This window comes from Triticum dicoccoides, chromosome 3B (assembly GCF_002162155.2).
Source record: "Triticum dicoccoides isolate Atlit2015 ecotype Zavitan chromosome 3B, WEW_v2.0, whole genome shotgun sequence".
NCBI classification, from domain to species: Eukaryota; Viridiplantae; Streptophyta; class Magnoliopsida; order Poales; family Poaceae; genus Triticum; species Triticum dicoccoides.
In genome coordinates, this window is record NC_041385.1 from 226,961,125 (window position 1) to 226,971,334 (window position 10,210).

Below are 10,210 nucleotides of genomic sequence, written 5' to 3' on the forward strand. Positions count from 1 at the left end.
ATGCAAGATGCGTTTTCTCCTGACAGAGGTGGCCCAGGCGCGTTTTCCCCTTCCGCCTGAGCCCCCAGGCGCCCCCAGTGCGCTGGTTCGGCCTGGAATCGCCGGGCTCAAAAACGGACTGAGCCGGCGGATTTCGGAGTTCTAGGGGCGCGACTGGGTGACTTTTTTAGCGCCGGCGCTAAAAAGGTCGCCCTGAGGGACCTGTTGGGGGCACGAGCGGAGATGCTCTAAGACCTATAAGCGAACAAATGCATTTTCTTTTCATGCATACGAATTTGGTGGAGTGTGGATAAACCAACACCGTAACCATCTCCCCCTATTTATAATATACCAAAACTAAGCATAAACTTAGCACCAAACACTGTGTGTTAACGTCAGCAATGAGGAATGATACGAAAGTTTTCTAGGTTGTTGGCTGCCTTTGGACCAAGACTCCAAGTTGACCGAAAGTAAAGATGATCCCTCGACGAAATTAGAACACTAGAGCCAAACGGTTAAGAACGCGTTTCTTGGCATAGCTGGCGACCATTAGATCGATAGCACCAAAGGAACGAAGTCACTAGGTACTCCAGTAGTCCAGTCTACTTGTACCACCTAAAAACGGAAGTGATGTAACCGGCGACACCTTCGTTTTCAAGTGATGATGATGGCAGTGACGTCCGCTAATTAACTCGTACGTGGTATACGTGACGGCAACAGTCTGCTGACCTTATACTCGTACAACTGGATCGCATAGATATTTCTTTTCTTTTAAGATATGACATGCTCATCCACTTGTTACCAATTTTTTTTTGTCAAGCTTAGTAAACTTTGACAAATTTATAATCAAAAAATATTAACATATACAATAACAAATCAATACTGTTAGATTCATTATTAATGTACTTTCACATCACATTGAGTATATTTTGTTTACTATAAACTTGGCGAGACTTTATGAAGTTTGACTTTAATTAACTCTAATGTACAAAGTAAATAAGAACGGAGGGAGTACTAGTTTTTAGTGAGTGGGTATGTGTGATACTGTGTACTGTATTTGCTTGCGTACAAGCGTTGTATCCGATGTTTCCAATATTTTTTCAATACAATATGGAATAAGGTGGGTAAAACTCTATGCATGCGCCATGTGGCACGCCATGACAAGGAAGCTGACCTAACGTCCCATAGCTTTATGCACTCTGTCCTAACCCCGACCCATATTTCTGACCTCCACATATCCACCTCCCTCCCCCACACTTCAGTACTGCTCGTCAAACTCAAGCGCACGAACGCAGGAACGACGGACCACATGCAGCAAGCCAAGGCGCCGGCACCGTGGCTGACGGCGACGGCCACTGCCATGATCAGCAGCACCGACGACGTGCGGAGGACGGTGCAGGCGAAGCCAGTTGTGGTGGTGGGGCGGCGGGAGTGCTGCATGGCGCACGTGGCCCGGTGCCTGCTCCTGGGCCAGGGCGCGAACCCGGCGGTGCTGGAGGTCAGCGACGACGCCGACCCAGCTGCGCTCGTCTTCGCGCTCTGGCCCAAGGACAACAGCACCAAGGTGGCCACCGAAGTCGCCTTCCCGGTGGTGTTCATCGGGGGCAGGCTGCTGGGCGGGCTGGACAGCCTCATGGCCATGCACATGGCCGGCGAGCTCGTGCCGGTCTTGAAGCAGGCAGGAGCCCTCTGGCTTTGAACCTCCGTGCACGCCGTGCCGTTAATTAGTTAGCTCTCGCCATATATGTGTGCGAGTGATTTGTTTCGTGTTTATTCTCGCCATATATGTCCCCTTGCCATCTAGTAGTATTGTAGACTTCCCTTTGGGAAACGAAAATGGCAAAGAAACAGAGTTTGTTCATAAGATGTGTGGATAAGGACTTGGAATCATCCTACAGACTTCCATTTTGTTTTTGTTTTTCGAGGAGGCTCGAATAACTCATGAATTTTGTAAGCTCTCAAACTTTGCTCAATTGTGTCCTGCGACCCGATTGTCTATAGGTTGGTTGAGGTCATGTATGTGTCAATCGAACAGGACTAACAATTTTCTATAAAAAACACAAGAGGAATCATACCGTTTTCCGGCAAGTCAATAATTACTGCAAAGTCTTTCTTTTATCCGGCGAAACATTTCGGAAAGGAGAGAGTTCAGGAGTTTGACCCACATTACCAACGTCGGTTACGAGTGTTTGGGTTAATGCTAGCGGGACTGGCTACTGGTCAGTCGCCTGATTTTAGGAAATGGATCAGTCGATTCCTAACCAATCGACTGAACCAAAATTGTGGTCAGCCAATTTTGGTGTTATAGCACATGTTAACTCTTTTTGCATATGCTCAGTTTTTCGAAGGTGCTCATATGGATAGGGTGTGTGTATGCGTTTATAGGGGTGAGTGCATGTGCGTGTATGCGTTCATAGCACTTGCGTCTGTACTGTGTTAAAAAAAACTCTTTTTGCATACAAAACCAACAGGAGCTCACAAGACTTCATGGACCCAATATAAAACAATGACCAGTTGATAAACAAAAATAAAAATAGAGAAAAACAAATAAAAATGCAGACAACTTACACAAAAATTGCACATTTGTACGATATGCAAAAATAAGCATATAGGGAGTGGAATTTATGCAAAAAAGAAATTTTGTAAGAAGGAATGAATTATTTATTTTATATTTGCAATCTCACACATGTATATTTAGTTTTATAGATGCATACAATACATATATGCATACATATATATATCAAAAATGTATTATTACGATGAAAAATAAGCATACACTAGTGAGATTTGTGCAAAAGTAGTATTTTCTAAAAAGTAATAGATTAGTGACATTGGTATTACCTTTACAAAATAAAATAAAATGAAAACTAAAACAAAATCAAAAATAATAAACTAGTGGCATTGGCATTTGATCCATGGTGTCTCTACTTATCCGGATCAAAATAATGAATATCGGACACAATAATGACAAAATTTCTACACAGTTTGAATAGAAATTGCGTTTTTTTATAATATGAAATAATAAGCACAAATAGTGAAATTTCACAAAAAAAATCCTAAGTAGGAATGAATTAGAGGTCTTGGTATTACCCTTAAAGATAAAGAAAATAAAATAAAAACTTAAACAAAATTAAAATAGTGAAGTTTTCTAAGAAACAATGAATTAATGTCATTGGTGTACTGTTAAGAAGAAAGGAATTGAAAATAATAATAAAAATGAAATATTTTGTAAACAATTTGCACAGAAGTTGCGCATTATTAGTGTACATAAAATCATGAATTTTTGGCACATAATATCTATACTCCTGTATAGTATACCAATATCAAGGTATATAGACCGTTGGATCTTTGTAATCCCACAGCTCACATTCAATTACTTCATACAATGGACTGCGTGGCCACATACAAGCCATAGGATAAGCTGATCTAACGGCTGACCATGCAGGTATTCACGGTGGGTGGGTGCTGCCAGACTACCACCGTGTGAGAGTACATGCTGACTCCTGATTATTTTACTGTCCACTGGCCCACCGCTACTTTCTCTTATAAATTCATTTTGCAAATATTATGGCCCAGTTTTTCCTTTGTTTTCACCAATTCTTTTTTGCGTAGACTTCTACTCATCGGACAAACTAATCATTGTATGTAAGTTAAAAACTAATCATTGTATGCTTGCGTGTACTTTACTTTTTTGTGAAAAGTATATCTACCTTACTTGAAAAAAGAAGTTGATTAATATGGACAATCTGTTCGTATATAGTGTATTATATAAAAATGACTTCAATCCCCCCATCATACAACACTTCACAATGATCCTTAAATCCACACGTGCATGGCACGTGCCATGTACTAGTAGCATTTGTTTGTATATAGTTACACTCAACCAAAAAACCACAAAAAACAAAAATAACCAATAAAGGAAAGAAAGAGGGAAAAATAAAAACCCCATAGAAACAGAAAACAGGAATAAAAAATGAAGCAAAATACCCTCAAATAGGGAAGAAATGATATAAAAAAATTAAAACTAAATAATGACAAAATTTGCACACAATCTGAACATAAATTGCACTTTGTTATAATAAGCACGAATAAACACATAATAGTGAACTTTTTCGAAAAAAGAAAATTTTCTAAAGAAAGAATGAATTAGTGGCTTTGGTATTTGATCCATGGTATCTCTATTCCTCTCAATCAAAATAATTAATTAGTGGTACGGATATTACCGTCTAAAAAGAAAGAAAAACTAAAAAAACGATAATGAAAAAAATTGCAAACAGTTTGACTAGAAATTGCATTTTTTTTTCTAATATGCAAGAATAAGCACAAATAGGGTAAATTCACAAAGGAAAACCGAAGTAGGAATGAATTAAAGGTATTGGTACTACCCTTACAGTATAAAGAAAATGAAATAAAAAATAAAGGAATTAAAATAGTGAAGTTTTCTAAGAAACAACGAATTAGCGTCATTGGTTTCCCGTTAAGACAAAAGGAACTTAAAATAATTAAACAAATGATGAAATATTTTGCAAACAATTTGCATAGAAGTTGCGCATTTTTAAAATATGGAGGAATAAGAATATAATAGTGTAATTTTCACAAAAAGGAAGTTTCCCGAGAAGAAATGAATTTGCGGCGTTGGTATTATCATTAAAGAATAAGAAAATAAAATAATACTAAAAACTGAAATACCAAAGTTTTCAAGAAAGAATGAATTAGTGGCTTAGGTATTACTCTTTAAGAACAAATAAAATGAAATAGAAACTAGAACTGAATCAAAATAATGAGGTTTTCTAAGGAAGAATGAATTATTAACATTGGTATTACCCTTTAAGAAGATGAAAATAAAATTGAAACTAAAACAAAATCAAAATAATAAGTTTTTTAAGAAAGAATGAATTAGTGTCATTAGTTTTACCCTTTAAGAAAAACTAAATTACTTATTTAATTAAAATAAGGAAGAATGTATTATTAGCATTATTATTACCCATTAAAAAATAACAAAAAAGTTTTCAAAAAATGCACACAATTTCGCTCTTAAATTACAGTTTTTTAGTACGCAAACAATAATCATATAGTAGCGCAATTTTCGCGCATATTGCATATTATTTAGATGTGTATATTACATCCACCCAACATCCCAATAAATATCAACAAAAATAAAAATAAAATCAACTAACAAAGAGAAACAGAAAAACAAAAGTAAAAGCACATAAAAAACAAAAAAAATGAAGGGAGAGAGAGGAGAGCTGGATCACACAGTTGATGGGCTTCGGCCCATAAGGAAATCGACTGACCCAAATAAGGGGTCAGTAAAAAAAACCACAAAACAACCAACACATGCCAGGAAAAAACGCAGCATGAATGAGAAAAACCAATGGCCATAAAATTGACTGGCCCAAAAGTGAAATTTCAGCTGACTGAAATGTAGCTAAAGTCATGGTAGCATGTTGAAGATAATAACTCTTTTAAAAGACTAAGGTTAGGGCATCTCCAACGCGAAGCCCTAAAAGGAATACAGTTCCTGTCCCCAAACACGGATACCGGAGCCAGTTATTCAACTGCATCCTCTAAATGTCGAACATGCTACATAACAAAAAGTTATGTTATATGATCACACTGAGGAACACTATGAAGATGGCGGTAATAATCAAACTCACCACGAGTAGGGGAAGTAGTGAAGAAGATGGTGAAGCGCGACGATTCTTGCAGCTAGATTATACCTTCCAACCGCGAGAATATTCTCTAAGATGAGAGTCGAGGAAGACAACCCCTCTGAGGTATCCATGTGTTCCATACCAGTAGTCCAACAGAGCTTCAACGTTAAGGAAGAAGATCTATGAGAAAATACAGAGAGAGAAAGCCCAGCGCTGCTTCTCATGTAATGAGTCTAATGGCTCCTAGGCCCAAAAGTATTTTTTGAAATGTCAAAAAAATCAAGACAAAGATTTTATGTGTTGTTAGTCACATCAAAATGCTACCTATAAATTTTGAGGCAAAAAAAGTTAAGCTTTTTGGCCTGTATAAAAAAACAAAATGAACACCAAATGTTACACCCAAATATCATCCCCAACTTTTTCTTTCATCGACGAATAACCGCTGCTCCGTTTCACATGAAACTTGTCAAGCATGCTTGCGACACTAACACTAACATCCACACAAAAATTCAGATTTTTCTGAAAACATTTAGTATTTTTTTCACGGTATTGTTCACCCGGGAGCATGTGCTCTTAGGAGCCAAAACGCCCCTCCCAGAGTCTAATTCTATTAGGCCAAAAAGAAGAAAGGCTCCAGGCATTTAGGGTTTTCTTGTCTCCCATCGGCACTGGCACCGATCTGTCTCATCTCCTATGGCCTTAGGACCATGGAGGCGCGATGGATCCTGGCCCTTGTTGACAAGACCACTCATGCTTCGTTTTTAGGTGATTGTTTTGGGTCTATTTATAGTTTGTGTCCTGCTCGGGAAGGAGAGACGACGGCGACTCCCTGAAGATGGAATAAGGTTCTCCCCACCTAGCCCCTATCTTGGCGGTGGCGGTGCGTCTTGCATCGCCGGAGGTCGTGTTGAGGTGTGCCTCCGGTGGATCTCATGGGATTCGGTCGATGTTTATCTTCGTTGGAACGACATGGATCTGGTTCTTTGTTCATTTGTGTTCTTGTGTCTACAGGTTGGATCTTTTCCATCTACGCTCCTCTCCAGTGGTGGCGCTTGCTATTCTGGTGCGCTGGTCCTTTTGGGCCTTAGCATGATGACTTCTCGGCTGTCTACTACAACAAGGTTTGCACGGCTTTGGTGAGGGAGGGGCAATGATGGTGGTGCCTCTTCGGCTTGCTCCAGGGCTTGTAGTCATCGGTATGTGGTCTACGGACATGGATTTAACTTTTGTTACTTCTCATGTTCTTTGTACTGCCATGATATTTGATGATTAGATTGAAAGTTTTTCTCGCAAATAAATATCTATTAGACTGAGATTACAGACTGTCTAATTAGGAGCCTGAACACTTAGGCCAATTAGACCGGGAGAGTGCGGAGCTATGTGGGACAGATCCCATTAGGATTTGCGTGCCTCTTAGGGGGTCTCCCCCCCCCTGACACACACACACACACACACACACACACACACACACACACACACACACATATATATATATATATATATATATATATATATATATATATATATGTTATCACCACTGGTAGTTATCACCACTTGAGTTTTGTATGTTGTATATAGTATCTATCAAATCGGAGAGTATGTACGCGTAGTATGTAGTATATAAAAATATTTATGTAGTATATATACTCATTTTTAGGTAGTATGCATCATATTTTGAGTATGCTCATTTTTACGTACAAATATATACATATTTCACAAATATAATAAAACTATGGTACAACTTGCAAATTTTTATATATAATATATAAACATACTTATAATGATAAAGTAGTATATATAATACCACATGATAGTATATGAGACATGTGGGGTAACTACCCCAGGTGGTAGGATGGATTTTTAGGATGGGAGAGAGGGAAGCGGGGTGCCAAATTGGATCTACTCCAATTAGGATTCGACTAGGAGGTGGAGGGGGATTTCTTCTCCTCCCCAATTCGGCCAAGACCTTCCTTATGGAGGTGGCGCCCCATGTGGGCCCACTAGGGGTTGTTATTGCATGACGAACCTTCACAAAAATTTCACCTATATAAAATTCCGGATTTTTAGGATGTCTCAAGAATCCATTCCTAGACCCCTGAAAACTTTCCATATGTAGATCTCAGGCTTTTTGAAATCATGTTATGCCTTTTCGAAATTCGCGGAACCCTTCGAGAACCACCCGAAACATTTTTGGTGCTCATTTATTCATTCTCATTTCTTGCATTATAATGGCTACTAGTCGTTAAGCCTATGATCCTATAGGTTGGGAAATAAGCAGACATCACACGGAACCCTTTTCGGTTTTAACTGCGGGACCTGGATACCCTTGTTACTCCTGCATGTTCACGAAGTTCTCCAGTGAACCTTTTATTCCTGAATACCATTCCATTTGCTTCATGATACGATACAAAACCCGAGGTGAGGTAATATTGGTACCCCCATGATTAAGTTCTTGATCACTATACCGGCTATCCTCGTTATCATTTTTGTTCTCTTTACTCGTGTCTATGTTTCCGTATCCCTGTGATGTCCACCATATGTATCTGGTGAGATGATAATGATACTGCAACACCGAATGAGCCCGGAGAGTATCTCTCCATCGACAATGGAGCAAATTCCAGTCTTGAACTATCATCACCAAGACATATGTTTCCTATATACCCTTAAGTTACTTTTATTCACATCTAGTTATGGATTGGCATTCTATAATCCCAAAGTAACTATCCAGTATGTTGGCATATGATATTCTCACGGTCTAAGGAACTAAGTAAACGGTGACATATTATATGAAAATAACGACAACATAACAACGATACTATTCTCTAGGTAATTCATAAGTTGGGTTATCCAACACCATTGTTCTGGTAACAATGTGTTCTCATTATTGATAGCATCCTTCTTACTATAAAAATGATCATGATTAGGAAAATAAGATCGACATCAATACTTGAGCTAGCCTTAGAGGCATGACTAGGGATCATATTGGTGTTTATATTTTCACACATGTATTTGGGTTTTCCTCCAAATCACTATTCAAGAACCAATAAAATTCTAGCACAGAATCATAAACTTTAATTATGACCAGGAAAATATAATTATACATTTATTATTGCCTATAGGGCATATTTACAACAATCTTCTGCTTGCACTGGAGTCAATAATCAAGTTACTTAAGTACTCTAGCACTAATGGCATCCCAGTGTTGCTCATGTTTTGCTCGTGGTAAAGGATGATACTTCTCCAATGTATCTATAATTTTTTGAAGTATTCATGATATATTATCATCAATTATATATGGTTTTCATGCAGTTTTATATTAGTTTTCTGGACTAACTTATTAACCTAGTGTCCAATGTCAGTTTTTGTTTTCTGCATGTTTTTGTTTTGTAAAAAATCAATATCTAGGAAGGTCAAATGGTGTCCGAGGGCCCTACATGGCAAGGTGGCGCTACCACCCCCTAGCCACGTCGTGGGCCCGTGTGGGGCCCGTGGATGTCGGTTGGAGCCCTTCTTTCACGGAAAGAAATCTAATTTTATGGAAATAATCCCCTCAAAATTCCAGCCTGACCGAAGTTATGGATCTCCCGCTATAAAATAAATGATGTTTGTCCAGAAAATAGTACTGAAAAAAGAGAGAAAAGGAGAAGAGAGATCCAATCTTGGAGGGGCTCTCACCCCTCCGAGAGCCATGGTGGCCAAGTACGAGAGAGGAGAACCTCTCCCCATCTAGAGAGGAGGCCATGGAGGAGGTCAGAGGGGAAACCTCTCTCCCTCTCTCCGTTTGGCGCCGGAGAGCCGCCGGGAGAACCATCATCGCAGCGATCGTCTTGATCAACGTCGTCGTCTTCACCAACATATTCATCACCTTTCTCACCTCCTTTCAGTGGTGCACTCTCCTACAACCCACTGTAATCCCTACTTGAACATAGTGTTTTGGTGCTATGAATTATTATCCAATGATTTGTATCATCGCTATTATGTCTGACTAGATTATTGTTGTCCTATGGGTTAATTGGTGAATTGATATGATTGGTATGAGTTCCATGATTATTTTGTTGTTGTTCTGGTGCCCATCGTATGAGTGCGCGTGTGGATTACATATTAGGGTTAGTAGCATATTGATATGACTATGCATAGGCTGGCTAGAGTGATAGATATTATCGAGGCTGAGTGTAGAAATTGATGCATATGGGATTGAAGAGGGGCCAATATATCTTAATGCTATGGTTGGGTTTTAACTTAATGAACCTGTTAGTAGCTGCGGATTCTTGCTAATAGTTCCAATCATAAGTGCATAAAATTTCAAGTAAGGGATGACATGCTAGCAGAGGCCTCTCCCACATATAAACTTGCAATGATGATTGGTTTAGTAACTTAGCTAATTACCTAAGTACGATTCTACACGTCAGACTGCCACTATCCCACACACGCTATTTGTATTATATTTTATCTTTACTTAGGCAGCACCTATTTTCATGTTTACGTTCTTCATTATCTTGCAAAGCTATCTCTTTATATCCACAAAATACTTCTAGTTTTATTTCCAAGACAAAGCAAGAACCCTGTGTACGTAGGGT

The 10,210-nt window shown here is 38.9% G+C and overlaps 1 protein-coding gene across 1 annotated transcript; it reads left to right on the top strand.

The window, feature by feature from the left end:
* Positions 1–1,288: 1,288 nt before the first annotated feature.
* LOC119279488 (monothiol glutaredoxin-S3-like) lies at positions 1,289–1,882 on the top strand. Its single transcript, XM_037560709.1, has one exon. It carries the CDS (start codon positions 1,289–1,291, stop codon positions 1,676–1,678), a length of 390 nt encoding a protein of 129 aa, XP_037416606.1. The 3' UTR covers positions 1,679–1,882.
* Positions 1,883–10,210: the final 8,328 nt, after the last annotated feature.